The 18,437-nt window shown below is 36.3% G+C and overlaps 2 protein-coding genes across 2 annotated transcripts; both read right to left on the bottom strand.

Moving 5' to 3' along the window:
* Positions 1–4,726: 4,726 nt before the first annotated feature.
* On the bottom strand, positions 4,727–8,163 carry LOC128177444 (peptidylglycine alpha-hydroxylating monooxygenase-like). The gene is made up of 12 exons (XM_052844155.1): positions 8,005–8,163; positions 7,402–7,456; positions 7,199–7,286; positions 6,858–6,967; positions 6,697–6,774; positions 6,546–6,594; positions 6,190–6,254; positions 6,020–6,100; positions 5,841–5,917; positions 5,672–5,725; positions 5,501–5,550; positions 4,727–4,955 (listed from the first exon to the last, which is right to left on the bottom strand). Exons 1-12 carry the CDS (start codon positions 8,131–8,133, stop codon positions 4,763–4,765), a joined length of 1,029 nt encoding a protein of 342 aa, XP_052700115.1. The 5' UTR covers positions 8,134–8,163; the 3' UTR covers positions 4,727–4,762.
* A 2,400-nt stretch (positions 8,164–10,563) lies between these two features.
* LOC128175556 (probable peptidylglycine alpha-hydroxylating monooxygenase 1) lies at positions 10,564–16,820 on the bottom strand. The gene is made up of 13 exons (XM_052841305.1): positions 16,490–16,820; positions 16,133–16,264; positions 15,959–16,016; positions 15,465–15,552; positions 15,088–15,206; positions 14,062–14,151; positions 13,809–13,857; positions 13,578–13,642; positions 13,387–13,467; positions 13,215–13,291; positions 11,896–11,949; positions 11,699–11,748; positions 10,564–11,614 (listed from the first exon to the last, which is right to left on the bottom strand). Exons 1-13 carry the CDS (start codon positions 16,490–16,492, stop codon positions 11,278–11,280), a joined length of 1,203 nt encoding a protein of 400 aa, XP_052697265.1. The 5' UTR covers positions 16,493–16,820; the 3' UTR covers positions 10,564–11,277.
* Between the last annotated feature and the right edge of the window lie 1,617 nt (positions 16,821–18,437).

The following is an 18,437-nucleotide window of genomic DNA, read 5'->3' as shown; positions in this document are numbered from 1 at the left end:
GCATAGAAAACAACACAACCACCAGCGACTCTCCTTTTATATTAAAAAAAATCCGGTGAAAAAAAAACAAACTTTTGTGTCGTTGAACAAGTGAAATAATGAATGCCTATTGCTGAAATACATGCACATTCAATAAAAAATAAGTTTTTTGGTCTATGATTATTAGCTTTTTTCATCGCTTTTCCATTATGAATATCTATTTTAATTCATACAAATTGTTGCTGCACTTTTTATTATAGTTGATCTTTCCCTAATATTTACAAGCAAATCTGTAATTGCAGTTTTTAAATGGTTTTAAAAGGTTAAAAACACCTATAAAAATAGCATATAGAAATCATTTACCGCAAAACTACTTGATTTTTTGCAACCAAATTGATGGTTTTTGGTTGTGAAAAAGAGTAACAAGCAAAGGCTTTTTCCATAAACGTTATCTTATTGAACAGTGATGCACAAATAATGATGACAACCGATAGACCGGGGTTTTTTTCCCCTTACTGAATAATGACTTCTAGTTGTTTTTTGTATACTTCTGTTCAGACAGTAAATATAGACCGATCCTTGACATATTAATTATACAGCAAACTGATTTGTTTCTTCAATGCTTTACGTATATGTCTATGTCTCGGTACCTTCTGGATAATTCAAGGCCTGCCATTATCTACCTCCAGCAGAACGTGGCACCATTCTTACAGTTGATGATGAAAAGATGCGTCTCCTTTCCTTTGTTATTTAAACCAAAAAAAAAAAAATACCCTCAATGGGTTTGTTTCATTTAAAGTTTAGGATAAAAGAGTTCTTAACTTATCTAGTGCAATTTGTTAGTTACGTTTTGAATTCCTTGATTGTTATTTTTTTTTGTTACAGATAAAGTTAGAACTTTTCGATTATTATACCTACATGTATATAAGTAATTAAAAAAAATTAATTGTTTTAGATAAGTTTAGAATTCTTTGACTGTTATGAATAAGTTAAGAGTTATTTGAAAGTAAACTATTCATTCAACACTTTGGCGTTTTTTGTTGTTTGCTGGCGGTCAAAGCATCAGAAATTTACAGGTACACGGTGTCTTGGAAAAAGTGTTTTATCTAGAGCCTTTCAAATTAACGTAAAACATTTTTCTTTCATTTTTTTCCGCCTTTATCATTCTCCATCTATAATTTGTGAGGCATTAGTCATGCTTTTGTTAACGGATATTTTTATGATCTCTGTTATGAATTTTAATTAGTCATCGATGTCATTTGCAAAATCTAATTATGAACCTGTCCTTGGGAAGTAAGGTGCGAGCCCATCACATATCGTAATTATTGAGACGTCGATATTGGTACACCGAGTGACACAATCCCGTCAGGAATTGCATTTGGGGGTCAGTCCGTGGTTTTTGAAGCTCAAATGAACTTGCAGTACTGCACTGCAATCTGGTTTACAAATGCAGGATAAACTTGTTTGCATGTGAAACCGTATTGCGTGTACCAGTATTTCAGCTGTCTGACGAGTTATCATTTATTCAAAAGTCGTGTCAATATTTTTTTTCATGAATACAATAAGTTTCATTAGTGATGCAGATGGAATTCTACAAATATACAGATTACACGGCATTGAAATTTAAAATGATTAATATATTTTACATTACATTATCTCCATGCTTTACGGTCAAATAGTTGAATAGGAATTTATCTTGTTGTAATGATTAAAATTAAAAGTTAAAAAAAGAAATTAAAAAGTTGCATAGTAATTCGTTCTTAATTGATGCTGTCTTCGATGTTTAGAGGAAATTAGGACGGAAGCCCAATAAATCCCGCTCGTAGATAATGTGTGGAAATCAATGTCTACAACAGCCATCAGATTTCACTCTGGAAAAGTTCTGTGATGGCATTGTCATGTGTAACTTTTCCTATGCATGGACTAGGAACTTTGAAATTCTATGTAACAGACAAAACATTTCAAAAACATTAGGAAAAAAACTCTTCGGTTGTCTTTTTCTGCATTTTACCCACTGTGAATCAGCAGAGAATATTTGTAATTCTTTGTGATAGAACAGCAGTTTTCAATCCATTTACTTTGCAATAAACCAAATCCTGCTCCGAAGCATTTGACATGTAACGCTTGATTCACTTTATCAAGTGTGATGTTGAGAGAATAGAATAGCGGAATATCTCACTCGTAACCCAATGGAATTCAAAGATCCCCAATTGCCTTTGTTGATAATTAATTTCAATTTTTTTCCCTCGAATTAATTTTTTAAAACCTAGATGATTGCTTGACTTTGAAGCTCCCGGTCGGGATGATTCCAAGGGATGAAGAATTGCCACTATTGGTGACTGCTTGTCTGTCTGAATTTCTGCATGGTACAAGAGTAGAGAGCAATTCCGAGAAACAATAATGGTTACATATGATCTGTTTCTAATTCCAACGAGGATATATTATCTTTGATTTTTTTAAATTCTCAGTGTTGTTTTGTAAATAAGAAAAATGGGAAACAGCGTAAATCACCTTTTTGAAGATTTTATACGCTTAATAATCATAAACATGCGCGTCTCTGCTTAATTTATTTGATATGTTTGTAACTTAAAAATGCCTAAAATATTGTCTGTCTATAAAAAAAATAAGAGTTGCTCCTAAATCAACGATTTAAACCAAGTTTACATTAGTTTATATGACAATGGGATTTTTTCCGTCACAAATCGACAAAACTTCGATATGAGTTTCACCTATTTCGGTACGAATTAACCCAAAAGAGCGATAAAAACGTACCAAAAACTACACCACAATCATTCCGTTGTCTTGCTAAGTTCAATTAAGAGCGTAAGGTTCCAAGTCCCAAAATAATTTCGACTGAAAAATTACGTCCCGTCAATAAAATCAAGAACTCAGACAAACGCGGGCATTCTATAACACTTTGAAACTAATTTCCACGATTAATGAAAGAATTGTTCCTGTAGGCAAGACCGTCCACTCTGGCTAATTATAGCAAAGAGTCCGTCGCACGTTCTATTAAATTTTCTATTCTCCCCTCATAAATTCACTAAGAAGTATATTTTAAACAAGCAAAGCTATTCCAAAATATCTTTAACTCAAGTTTAAAGCACTGAACGCACCAGAAATCATTACGAAAAGCTTACGCTTTTTTATATTCTTTAAAAATAACCGACCAAACAATATTGTAAAATAGATTATATTCACGTGTTGGTTTTTTTTTATACATATATTACGAGAACAAATTTAATTTAATCATAAATTAAAATTACACCTTACTAGTATTAAGAAGCGCGATGCGGATATTTCTTTTCTCTTAGAACAATTTACATGTAAAATTCTATCTTCTTTTAATGTCCATGGATTGGCACACTATCGGCCAAGCCTGTTCACTTCGTGCATTTGTACATTTGTAAATATTTCTGTTCTTGTATCTCATGAACCATTAAAATGGTTTGAGAGAAATAAACATTCAAGACATTCATTCGTGTGCAGCTATTAAGTATTAAAGAACACAAACAAATTATTCTGTCAAAATGATTTATGATTTCAAACAACATACCAAGGTAGTTTTGTTTATTTCTATTCCTTCTAGCCTGAGAATAGAAAACATCAAAATTATAATATCATCTAACTTTTAATGGTTTATTTATGCCATTTCAATCTCAATAAGCTCTATAAGAAGAAAAAATCAAAGAAGAAAAATGTTCATCCACCGAAATGAAAATGTTTGCCTTTTGAGAAAATGAACATCTTGCGATCTTCTCAGATTGTATGGTCAATGGAGCAGGTCTATTAACAGCAGCCTATTGACACCAATAGATGTCACGTTTTGTACAGTTCTTCTTTTACTCGCTGGTCATTATTGACAGTCCTGGCGAGCTGGGTAGTAGCTGGCGCTCTCTCCGACAGGCAAGGCTTTTGATTTAATATTCCAAGGTCTTTAGGACCTCACGATGGCTCCTCTCCAGGGGCCAGTGCTGCTTTGTGGCTGTGTTAAAAAGTCTCTAACCGGTGTTTGAACTTGGAATCATGATTAAGTGGTTTCCAATATAACGCGAAATCCTAAGCTAGTCGGAGCGTTTGCATTTGTGGGCTTTCTGTTTTACATGAAAAATACTAATTCTAAATATTCCCGATGACGTTATGGAGAAGGGTCCAAAGATACGTCAAAACTCTCTGCAGTCATTGATTGCTCTAACCGATCATACATGTAAGTTTGAAAGACTGGAATGAATTCTAAATCTAATTATCTATTTTATTGTTTTATTGTTTTATTCATCAAAAAATTTTCCGTTCATTATATGTTAATTTTATTATATAATTACATTAAAAGTTTAAAATTTATCAATCTTCGATCACTTGCAATATCACTATTCAATCATATGGATCCACGAAATAAAGCCTTAAATGGCTATATCAACTGTTAACATTGTTACATCAAATTAAAATTGAGACACAGCTTGGGTAATGAACTCACTTTTGAGGTCTCTTATTTCCATTGTTTTAAAAACGTGTGCTGCTTTATCGCACCTTAAAGAATCGAATGCAACCTGGCATAATAGGATGTCTAGAAATGCAAAAACATTGTATGTTTCGTGCAGAAGGTGACCTTACGCAAAGTCCTAGAAGATTCTGATGTGAAACATCCTGTGAACCTCTCAGTTCTTTAGGTTCTATGATCAATTCAACATGCAAACAAGTAGTACTGCTAAATAAATCGTCTAGGTAGGAAACAGAAAAAAACAATCAGTGATGCATTATCTAATGTTTATTGTGTCAAGGTGAGTCATGCATACGGGTCTTCTCGTGTGAAAGCTGGTAATCCGTCAGTGCTGCTGGCATTCTGGGGTATCGAGGTGAGGTAATCTGCCCAGTGAAACGTTTGCGCATCCCGGAAACAGTACTGGACGTCTAGCGTGTTGGTGTTGTCCGTTGAGTAGAGAATGTAAAAGTTGCACATCTCGTCTTTATTGGTGGCGCTAATTAAAAAATGACATTATATTTTTAATTTCAATGTACGGAAAGGTTACAGAATTTCCAGTTGACTGCATGTTGCTGTATGCTGAAGTCGACTCAAGGAAATGTGACTGTGGTCACGTGGCTATGGTATATAGTGTACAAATATTATAGTAATATTACAGAGGTTGAATAAAACTTTGTCATGTGTTACCACCAATTATTTATAATGACAAATCCTAGCAATCTCTAACAGTGCCTACCAGGCAGGCAATTGGTGGTTGGGGGGGGGGGGGGGGGGGGGGTTTAAAGTTCTATTGTATTCGCAAAGATTCGGCTCGGCTTGAAACATGCAAGGTACCCCCATCTAAATGTATAACTGTAGAATATCCTGATTTTAACGTATGCCTGACAAAACGTACCCGATCTTAAAGTATGAATGTACCCGATTTAAGCATCGAGACACAACTTATCCGGTCTTAGTATAATAAACACAACTTACTTAGAGCTACCTTAATGTATGATTGTCATATCTTACTCATTGTAAGTTACGATGCATACAACTTACCCGATCTTTGTGGGGAACGTTCTGTCACTGCTCATCGTACATCTTGCCGCCTGTAAAACATTCCATAGCTGTAGTTCATATGAAAGTAACAGACAGCCTTAGAAAACTTTCATTCTTTGTGCAAAGAGGGATAACCTAGCCAAATCATGAAAATATGTACAAGTTCGGTACCAGCAAATCTCCTTTGCGAATGTCAATCCCCGGGGCGTACACATCATAAAAAGCCTGTATTGAAACAAAAAACGGACTCTTGTTAATATGTCTTTGATGATTTGTCAACTTTACCGTCACTTAGAGTTTAACCGTACTCTTGGTTGATTTTTGTTGAGTACACTCGCACCTGAGGAAGCTGGGGGGACATCCGTCCGATCTCCGTCCATCTGCCATCGCGTATCCAGTATGCTGACGTCACTACACCTACAACCAATCGTATTTGTTTTAGATTTAAATTATTACCCATGAGGCTTTGCAATGAACAGTATTAACGTTTTTCTGACTATACAGTGTATGTAAAACAACCTAAATTATGGGAATGTGTCCTAAATCCTATCGGGTGAATAGTGTAGTTGGTATACTGACACACTGACTCCATGTGGAAATCTGCAAAAACGCAAGATGGTTAACGCTACAAAAATCGTATATTTTTCTGAATAATATACACGTGTATGATAATTACGGCAGGTACTTACTCTGTATCATGGGTGGTATGTATCCGTAATTACCCAAAACGTAGAACCCGGCTTGTAAAGGCTGGCTGTTATGTAATGGTAAATCAACTATATACATGTAGTCAATCTATTCAAATTACAGAGCCTTGTGTCTTTAAAGATAAATGAAAACAAACATTGTTGGATAAATTTCGGGTTTCAAAAGGTATCATGAAACACCGTCATCTCTCTAAAAATGTAGCCAAAACCACATTTCTAGATGTCACAAATTATCACCAACATCCTAAATATATCATCAACATCCTAAATAAATCATCAACATCCCAAATGTATCATGAACATAAAAGTATACGATTCGAATTGAAAATTAATCTTACCGGGTGTAAGTCATGGTCAACGTAACTCCAGAGTCATCAAATTTAGAATCTTAAATGATTGAATAAAATCTTTAACAAAAAAAAGTATATTATAAATTGATACTGCAGAATGCACAATTAATGATGATACATGTATATATGGAATGCTTACCCTCAAATGCACCTTTATAGTGGAGCTGAATGACCAGGTATTTAATTTTTGTACTTCCTCCCACGCGGAAACCAACACCTACAAAATAACTCTACAGATAGCCAGCCATCTGTGACGTCCTGCATCAGTAGACCATCACTATAATTCGAAAATTCACTCACCTTCCGGAAGTGCGCGTGAATCTGCGTCCATTGCCCATGCGTACACGATTTCTCGTTGGCCATCTTGGCATACCGAGTCATCGGACCTATCGTCCATCTCTCCACACTCCCTGATGTAAGCGTGTTTATATAAATGTGAATGCAATACAATTTTCGATTATCAATTTTTTAAAAACCTACTTCATTTTTTCTGAATATGGAACTCATTTCACAAATTGATATTTTTTTTACTCATTTTAATACCACTGTCTTAAGTATCCAAATGATGTGCACGCATAATGCTGTACACTTATTTGAGCTGACAGACTACCCTAGGGGTAAGGTTCTGGGGGATTACGTACCATGAGTCCTCCGTGGAGCCCGGATGACCACACCCATACACCATCATGTGATGAGCTACTTGTTTTGAGGCGTGGGGCTCATACTTTACTGAAAGACACGGTTATTTAATGGACGACTTGTCTTTATCAATATAAGAGAGAGAGAGAGAGAGAGAGAGAGAGAGAGAGAGAGAGAGAGAGAGAGAGCGCTGGGAAAGACTCACATATATACGCCTCTCTTTCATCTAGCTTAACACCATGGCATACAAGGGCGTCAGCCTATTTTAAAGACAAAATCTACATCAGCACAGAGCCATTTGTTACATCGCATTCCATAGAATCGATTTCGAATCAAATATTGTATGAGAAAAGTAACATAGAATACAATACATGTATAGAAGATCCTGATTACAACTGTTTTGATGTACACGTATAAATTTTATTCCTTAACAAACTAATTTAGAATTCATTTCTAAAAACAGTCCACATGTAGTCTTATCACTTTTTCTTTCTTTCTCTTATTTCATCTGCGTATATACACATAATGGTGTCTACTACAGATAAAACGTGGAGATAAATATTGTATTTCAAATTCTGAATTAAAACCTTTTTCAAAATAAAAAAGGGAACGTATTTCTGTATCATAGAACTATAAAAGAGTTTCTCTCATGTGACGATTTATCAACGGGAACTGATGAAAGGAAACGCTCCATTAGGACAGAGAGACCTCTCGCTACCAAAGTTATATCCAAAGTAATAAGTGCTGGTTCCAAAGACTGGAATGTTTATTTACATAGCTCATGACGACAACCTTTACTCTTACTTACTTTTTGAGGTCGGACATTTGGCATACGTATGGATTTTGTGAAGACATCGGTATTTTGTATATATTTCGCTTGACACGGTATGAAAATCAGACTTATAGTAAGCAGTGGTATTATACCTCGGTGTGCCATTTCGTTATCATGAAGGAAGTCATAAGAAGGAAAAAAGATAAGAGTAGTTTGATTCGGACTGAAAACCGAACCCCGCACTTTGTCAAACGTCACGTCTGTAAACGTGCAACGTGCAACAACTCTGTGTCACTGGTACAGGGTGTCAACCACAAAACCCAGGCAACTATAAAGTTATTAAGTAACTCTTTGAAAGTGAGATTCGGGTCAAAATTGAGCACCTCTGGGCCCTGTAGTGCGGCAGTGACCATCATGTAATAATTGTCGACGAGCAGAAAAGGATGCATTATATCAATAGTGCCTGTTTGGGAGGGTAATTGTTGAAATTGACACCCCGAGACAACAATTGTCAACCGACGCGAAGCGGAGGTTGACAATGGTTTTCGAGGGGTGTCAATTTCAACAGTTGCCCTCCCAAAAAGGCACTTTTTATTTTATTATATTGAATGTCTTCATTTTAAAGAAAATTTTACTGCTTTTATATAGAAATGAAGTGAATTCTACGACGAGCCGTACGCGCATAATTTCGCGCATGTAACAATTCGTTGTGTTACCCGTTGCCAAGTGTGTTTCTAACGCTGAGGGTAATAGAACGGATTACCAACTACGTCTAAACCAATCGGATTTCAGTTTTTAACATGAAAGTATAATAGACATTGCAATATGCTAACAATATCTACGCGTGCAGATATAAATATATCAAGCGGGGCACGGATTGATGTTCCATAAAATGGTCAAATGAATGAAAGCAAGGTTACTCTTCACCTTGGAAACTTTATATCTTTGTATTAGAACTTAACACTTTGAATAGTTCGTCCTGGTACTGGAAATAATACACATGTATATGAACAACTGAATTTCTCAATCTTTAATAAACGATTTCATAATATAGACGAATTGTCTAATACACTGGTATTTTTTTCTCAAATCAAAGAAATCTCGCTGAGAATCACCCTACCGCCACTTTTGCTTGATTTCACAAGGAAGAAATACCCCGTTACCAGTTGCCGTAATGTCATAACACTTCCGGGATTACGAGTTACGCATACCCGAGACAGAAAGGTGTTTTATCAGGGGTCACGACAGGTCGTCGACTCGCCATTTGTTCACACCATCTTTATTCTTGAGTACCAAGTGGATCCCCTCTCAAAAGTTAGAATTTGTAAATATGTGATACATTCGGTGCAAAGAAAACAAGTTCCAACTAAGCCTGGCCGTGTACCAAGGTATGTGATTTTTTTTTAAGGGGGGGGGGGAATTAAAATTCAGACTGTAAAGATTCACTCCTTTCAACTTTTTTTATATAAAGAATAAACAATTGCGGATAAATGTTTCATATGAAGAATTGTGTGTCAATACACGTTTTTAAAAATGTTCACTTTTAAGGAAAGCCGTGTACAAGTGTTACTGCAGTATAGTTCAAACGAAGTGCAGTCGTACTGAACATGTATAAATACTTTTTCAAGTTTTAATAGTAATTATGAATGTTGATCACATCATCCTTGACACACATTTTAGAGTTTTTATCCTTCATTTTATAACTGTTTGTTTCGGTACACTGTTACAACTTTAATCTGCATTGAAAAGGACTCGGCGAGTCGTATAATTGTAATCCGAGTGTACATGGTCGCCACGACAGTGCTCAACCCGTCTGATTGGTAAATTCATCAGTTTACAGTTGTGTTTCCTTTCCATGTGTTGGGACAAGATTAAGGTACTATGATTACTTCTTGTTCAGCAATTATCAGTCAACCTTAATATTGTCGGATTGTGTAGCGGTCTATCGGTAATGTTTGCTTTTACCATTTGATTTGAAATTTAGAAACTCATGAATTATCGATACGAATCGGTAGTTAGAGAGATTATCTATATAAAATAATATAAACAATCCTGCAATGTTCAGGGTATGGCATACAATGTAATCAATTCAAACCAAACTCCGAACATTTCTTTTGTTTAGAACTTTAGACCATATACGTAAATATGTATGCAAGCATTCCTCTTTAAGTAAATACTACTTTGTAAGTAATTTTAATTTTGTCTTTCAAGATTTTCTCAAGTTACAACGATGACTACTTTACACGTGTCGTATGTTTTGTATATTTTAACCCTTTTAATCAATTACGCGATATGATTTTCTAAAAAAAAAAACCCAGACCATTTGTCATTTGTGTGTAGAAAAAAAATATTAAATGTACTGTATGTTATAAGGTAACTTACATACGATACAACAGGACATACATGGTTTGATGACATACAAGTTGTTTCCCTTGCATTATGTTTTGAACCATTAAGTTCGAATCTCAAAAGTTGTACATTTGTAATGAGTTTTTCGATAAGCGTTATTTAGAATTATATATCTTGTCTCAAACGGATTTTTCTTTCATTCTTTAACAAACGTAATATTCAATATCATTTGTAGGCATCTTACAGTGCAGTTTTTGAAAACTTTATTTAAAACATTTAAACATATCCAACATTGAAATAAACATTGTAATAATAAACAATACCAAATTGTCCCTTGAACATTCATTTGAACATCAAAATATAATGAACACTTGTCGCTAAAAAAGCAGTAAATTTTATATATGTCAAATTCGTTTTTTCTCCCATGATATCAAATAAGGATCCTTACTGAGACAGAATTGACCTTCGTTTTAGGATGTACACTTTAGGACGAATGGGACACAATAGATTAGTAAGGGCAAAACTGCATCTTCCCAAGTCAAGGGTTTCTGATCCGCACTCTCCTCACAAACAACAGAGGGGAACAGAGTGGACCGAAAACGCGTGGCTAGCGAAGATGGCAAAACTGTGGCTCAAGTTTTAAAATATAAAAACATACATTAAAATTTTCAGCATTTTGCAAGATCTGGCATTAAAAGCACTCCTAAAATTCTGTACATATGAAGATAAAAGAAAAAAAGTAAAAAGATAAAACAACCAGACAGTCCTTAACCCATTTGGGGGGGGGGGGGGGGGTTATACGCATGCGTGCGCTTAACCGACTGTGCTGAACCGAACGTCATTAAGAAAGTGGAAAATATATAGTGTGTATTCTTTGCCCCATTCTTAAAAATAAAGAAGAAATAAAAATAGTAGTCCCTTTATATAGTGAGCCCCATAAACAGAGAAGACACGTGGTGTCTACAATGGTGGATAGTAGTCGGGATCGCCATACGCATTATTAAGGTAGTCCAGCAGACGTGCCAGGCGACGGTCTTGTAGGTTCTCATCTAACGTCACATCCTTTTGCGAAATACCCGGATGTGAGGGAGAAGAGATCTTGAGGTAGACGTTTTTGTCTGGAATTAGACTGGCTGTTTGCGGGGCGTCTTTGAGATTCATCTTGTGTTTAAGCGGCGAGTTGTCCCAGTAATAGTATGGCGGTCCTGCCGTGAAACAGTTGTGGTTTACAGCGGTTCGTGTTCCGTCCACAAAATACATGATGTAGAAATTACACATCTCGTCGTTCTGGGTAGCTCTGGAAGAGAAAATGAGTTGACGCTAAATATAGCATTGAGCGGTGTCCTTTTTATTCATCTATTTTATCAGACTGTTTTCTTACCCAATCTGGATAGTTCTTGACTCATCATTTTTCATTGTGCATCTAGCAGCCTACAAAAGACAAACTCTCTCTATACTCATTCATCTCAGAGTCACGTCAACAGTTATGAATTGATTATAATTATGAAAGTCAAAGACCAGTCTGGTCTAACTCGGCTTCGCTACGAATCACACAGCCTCAGTCTCGATCCCACTCACCAAAATGTCTCCCTGGCGGACCTCTATACCAGGACTCGTGACGTTATAAAACATCTGTAATAAAAATTGAAATGAAATAAGGCTCATTATTTGCTAAATCTGATTTTGAAAAAAGGCATAGAAAAATAAGAAGCAGTATCATCGTTTGTCAAAGTGAGTGGCTATACTTTAGCTGCAGAACTGTAGCTCTACGGGAAATTCAGGTTGACAGACCGCAGAGCTATTATAGTTCTACTGTAAAGTGAGGGACCCAACATAAAGTGTAATTTGTCTGTCGCTTTATTTCTAAAGACAATTTCTTGAGAAAAGGAGGGAGTCGGCGACACCCACATGAAACTACGTACCAAATTTAGACCCCAGGGGCATCGTATCCGCTCTACACTCTATGACATACATGTACGTGTATATAAATAAAACACCTTGTGTATTCTTTATATATATCATAGAGTGTAGAGAGGATACGATGCCCCTGTGCGTGGTACGAGATAATTATAATTTCAGGCACGTAGCATCGGGGGGGGGGGGGGGGGGGGGGGCAGGCCCCCCCCCCCCCCCACTTTTTCTCGCAGCAACAATTTTTTTAAAATTTACATATAAAATATGGAATAATCATGGAGTTGCCCCCCCCCCCCCACTCTTTTGGGAGTATGTAAAAAAAAATGATATGAAAATAAGGAAATGAGGAGTGAAATAGAAGTTATATAGTACGCCAGCACCAATCCCCCCCCCGTGCATGGTACGAGATAATTATAATTTCAGGCACGTAGCATCAGGGGGGGGGGGGGCAGGGGGGGCTTTTTCCCCCCACTTTTTCTCGCAGCAACAAATTTTTTAATTTACATATAAAATATGGAATAATCATGGAGTATGTAAAAAAATTGATATGAAAATAAGGAAATGAGGAGTGAAATTGAAGTTATATAGTACGCCAGCACCAGCACCACCACCCCCCCCCCCCCCTTTTAAACTAAAAAAACATGCAAATAGAAAATATAAAGCGTCATTAATAAATAAAATACTAGTAGTAGAATTGTACACATGAAAACTATGCATGCATGATTATTATAGCAAAAAGAATTTTAGAAAACTATTTAATAGTAAGCTATCGCGGTCCTCCCTTTTACCCTGATGCTACGTGCTAGAACTACATGTATATTGCAGCGACCCGGGTACATATATGTCACGTTCCTGCCTATATCAAGACACACGACCGCCTCCCTCCATTACAAAACAACTAAAAGATCGCTCAGTTAATACAGCTGTTATAAGTTTGTGACATAGATCAGAGTGATTACTAGTACTTGCACTAGTTGCCCTACCTGTGGTTTGTGGGGACTCATTCTGCCGATTTCTGTCCATTTCCCGTCTCTGATACGATATCCGGCGGTCACTTCACCTAAATCACCAACAATATCCCGTCAGATTTCCGTATATATGTATTCATATGTAACAATGAAAAAACTACCATTATATTACACCTGTTTAACTTACCGTGTGTGTGGGCGTGTGTTCGGAAGGCGAAGGGGTGCATCACGATGTCCTCGCGCAGTTCACAGGCAGTCTCCATGTACTCTACCACACACAAATAAAATCCAGTCAGAATTCTTAAACTTATAAGTCACTATCATACACTAAGTGTAATTATTGGGTCGGGGGGGGGGGGGGGTTCTGGCTACACTCACCCACAGATTTCGGGGGGATACTTCCGCCGGTCCCCAGTAGGTACACACCGGCTGAGCGTGGCATCCTAAATAAAAAAAAAACATCATTAAAATGGTTGACATTTGTGATATTAAGAACCGAAATGTAACTTTTTTGTAATGGGAAGTCCAGTTAAATGTGACTGGTATTTTTTGGTGGGTGGGGTGGGTTTGTTTTTTTTTTTTGGAGGGGGGAGGGGGAAGGGTACTCACGGGGTGCTGGTAGTTAGGAGGGTCACACCAGAACTGTCCTTCTCATTCTCTGAAACAAAGGTCACGGAGCATTATAATCGTCTGCTTCTAATTCACAGCTAAAATTTACATGTGTGTGATATGATTCAATATATGATGTAATAAACTTCATTGACTATTTTTGTATACAATGTACAGTACTTGTATTTTACATTAAGTACTATTTCTGGGTGTGATTGACAGTATTTCTGACTAGTGTCCATACAGTACTTACTGGGCGGTAGGAAATTGTCCACGTTCTTGTAATGGACCTGTAGGACTAGATACTTGATATCCGAGTCGCCGCCAACTTTGAAGCCCACATCTGTAGCATAGATCATATTACTATAGCACACGAATCATAGGTGCATGCGACAAGGATATATCACAAAATTATATTTGCTTTTACAGTTCATCAATCGGTACAGTGTTTGAATTTCTGGCTCAACCTGTGTTTTTTCCATTAATATTAGGGTATACATGTAATAGTATACAATTATTTAATGCTTGAGCAGTCAATAGACCAGATTATTTTTCCCGAGGTGCAGGGAACAGCTCAGTATATCTATTGCCCGAGGCCAACGGCCGAGGGCAATAGATTATACTGAGCTGTTCCCTGCACCAAGGAAAAAAATTATGGTCTATTGACAGTTCAAGCATTAAATAATTGTTTTATTACCTAATTCCTTTTTTAGTTTTCGGGGTTTACCATTTGCATATTGCAGGTGGTTATCGTGACATTATGCAATATACTCAGATTTTTTTTTCATCATTTACAATCACAAAACCTGTTGCATGCATTACAATATCTCAATTTAATATTAGTTTACACAAAGAAGGGGGAGTCTTCAACCCATTAGATTTTAAATAGTCTTTCACCTTATATGAGGCTTTAAAACTGCATGTTGATTATTTGATACTCCATTATGATAACATTGAATATGGCTTCACCAAGTGCTAAAAACAGCGTCTATGTAAAGGAACATTCCCTGAGAACTATCGAAAGGATGTAACATTAACATACCCGCGTTCTGAAATACGTTGTCGGTCGAATAGATCGCAGTCTATTGACCGGCGGTCCAACAGATTGCAGTCTATTGACCGGCGGTCTAATAGATTGCAGTCTATTGACCGGCAGTTCAAAATAGACGCAAATATTTAATTTGTAATAAAACAACACAATCCCTTTGATTAGGTAATAACAAAAAATAAAAAGCCATGAAATGTCAATGTCAACATTATATAAATAGCTATGTCCCACCTTTCGGCAATGTGAGACTAGGCGCATCCATTGCCCAGGCATACACAATTTGAGATCCGCTCCCACATACCCCTGCGGTTGAATATTCTTCTGTGGTATGGGCCATTTCCCCACAATTCCTGTGAAATATTCAAGATATGAGCTCAATTTTGTTTTTCATTTTGTTCCAGTCCAGAGTATTTTGATATACAGATTAAAAAGGGATATCATTTTGCACTGTTGCACGGATATCATTATAAATGTAATAGCCATCCCTTAGATTTCTCCATTTTGCCTTGGCCTGTAGAAGACACAGCATACATGCAGAAAATGGAGCTTTTCTAAATGAAGTATCTATTTTTTAGATACACAATTGTGAACCTTAGTCCCCGCCTTACCACACGCTATCCCGACTCCCGGGGGTCGTGCATCCGTAGATCAGTATGTGATGTGCTATGTCTTTATTGGCATCTGGTTCAAACCCGGCTAAATAAAAAACAAAAATACATGTGACAGTCAAGTTCTTAATTCTTTGTTCAATCACGTTTCTAAGGTGTTAAGGTAACTCCATACTCGTAAAATTCTCTGATGAAAGTTGAAAAACAGAACTGATTTCAACTTAATAGACTTCAATTTCATCAATTATTAGAAAAAATATACATGTCATCACACTTTTTGAGATGTCAGATAAACATGAACTAGAGCACATTTTAGCATCAGAAAACCGTACTTGCTTTGTTAAAAGTAAAATCTTTGTAGGCAGCAAGTTACATGTATAAGTATTAAACATCAAGTACTGGTACTTATTAGTATTAACTTTACGGACATAAAACCCGTACATTGCTTGAACTGAAATCTAACTACTGTACATGTACTTTACTTATATACGTACTGATATATGTTGGGTTCTTTTGACTAGTCTCTATTGCGTGGCAAAGATACGTATCTTTCTAGGAAAAGAGAAAATAATAGATCAACAATTGTGAATTTATGAATACATGTACAAATAATCACATAAAAACAGCTTGACATAAGATAGCAATAAACCATAGATAGCAACACGTACCACTTTCGGTGAGACTTGAGGCATTTTAAGGGGGATTTTTGAGGTGTCTCTCCTCTGGGGGGCACCCCGGACCGTGAGGATTATCCCCACGCACAACGTTAATTTAATCATGGCCCTAGTGGCCATTCGTTCCTGAAAACAATGACGCCATGTTTTAGTACACGAGACAGTACAGCTAATTTGTCAATATGAACATGCATTTCCATTCATAAATTTGTGATTGATTGAAATCGTCACTCTAAAACATAACTATGATATATCCTATACACTCAGATCTATTACAAGATTCTATGTACATCGAGATAAAGAAAAAAAGTAAACACAATATATATAAATTGGACAATAATATGTTCTTACCATCTTATCGCAGTCCTGTCGTGATGTAAATGTCGGCCTCACAGATAGCGCCCGAGGCCAGGCTTGTTTACACTCTATATAGGTGAAATACAAAAATACAACCCTCTACAGTGGCGTTTCCTGTTAATGAGAACTAGCAACACATATGGAGAAAACAACGAAAAATTAACATAAAATTGACGTATTTGCGTTTCTATAGCGACAATTCCTTAGCTTGACTCCTACGCGTTAAATTGATGCTCGAATTTCCAATAGTCTCTCTGCTTTCACTGGAATATCGATTTTTTGTTTAGGTTTGGGGATGCTTAGCGCCCTCTAGAGTCGCAGAATTTCTGAACCAATCGATTTTTTTATTTTATCCACAGAACAGTAACAGATGCGTCACCACTTCTGATAACGCCAACAGCTATATAAGGGCGCTATGCCTGCCTGTCCTCACGTAATACTGCACAATCCTTTAATATATCTATGTACCGCACATAGTATCAATATCATTGGCAACTATATGTTCATTATCCTATCATTTACTACTAAAGCAGAGATTTAATTAAAAATTAGATTTTTTACTTTCATTTATTTCCTAGGCCTCTTTTCACAGGACCCCGAAAAACTCTTTTCATGGAGTGTAACATTAAAGTCCCTTGCTTTTAAAATACCGCAACAACCACGCAAATAACACAAGGGGTGATCTTGAGGGGGTCCAGACCCCCTCTTTCTCCTTTAAATCCATTCATTACTTTCCAAATGAAAGCTGAATACTATGATACTAGTAAATAACAACACATTGTGTGGAATTAGCAACGACACGCTGCAGCTATTTAATATTTGGCATATTAAATATACATACATAATTATGGCATAAAGTTGGATCACATGATTAATTTATTTTAATAAAACAATTCTGAAAATTTAAACTTTCCGCTGTACGTGTCGTCCTAAACTGGTATTTAACACCTGAGCAATTCTTTATATAGCCTTGCTAATAAACCGGTTCTTAAGAACCAGGTGACACAAACAGGTATTCGAATGAAAACCTTATATATCCGGATATAGATAATTCATTAATATACCAAGTAGAAATTGATTTCTGTCTAATTCGTCCCTCAAACGAAAGAAATCATATTTCTCCTTTAAATCCATTCATTACTTTCCAAATGAAAGCTGAATACTATGATACTAGTAAATAACAACACATTGTGTGGAATTAGCAACGACACGCTGCAGCTATGTAAATATAAAGAACGGGGAACTAATGCTACCATTAATATAGGATATAATAACGTAATCCAACTTCATATATGTTCAGAAAAATCAATACAAAAAGATACAATATAATCAATAAACAACATGATTACAACTATTATAAACCAAGTTCTTTGGAAACACTTAAATGTTCACTAAGCGGATCCTGGACATATCTATCCTTAGCAGATTCCGAACGCCAACGTCCATGTCTCTTGAATATCCTGTCCGGAATTCCCCTCACTGCCGACGCAGTCGCTCCACCTGACCGCAAACTGTGAAGTCCATAAATGTTGATGTTATCTACAATTCCTGTAAATTCTTCGATGAATAATTCACGAACCCTGGCTTTTCACGATTACGCAACCGGTAACCACTTACCGATTTCGAAATAGCACAAAATACATATTCCTCTGAATCGTCTTGAATCCCAGCTAAACGAAGATACAATTCAAAATTAGAAACAGGACACATATATGAAAATGTTCTTGCTATAACAACTCTTGTACCGTCTCTGTAGATATCAGTCTTACTAGACTCGATGAATATTTCAATATGATCAGGTAAAAATTGAATATCAGATCTCTTGATATTTACGAGTTCGCTGCTACGTAAAAATCCAGCGAATGCCAACAAGACCATACAAATGATTCTTTGATTATAAAGATTATTACATTCAAACAGTTTCAAATACATACAACGTAAA

This window comes from Crassostrea angulata, chromosome 3 (assembly GCF_025612915.1).
Source record: "Crassostrea angulata isolate pt1a10 chromosome 3, ASM2561291v2, whole genome shotgun sequence".
NCBI classification, from domain to species: domain Eukaryota; kingdom Metazoa; phylum Mollusca; class Bivalvia; order Ostreida; family Ostreidae; genus Magallana; species Magallana angulata.
This window is presented reverse-complemented; position numbering and strand designations above follow the sequence as displayed.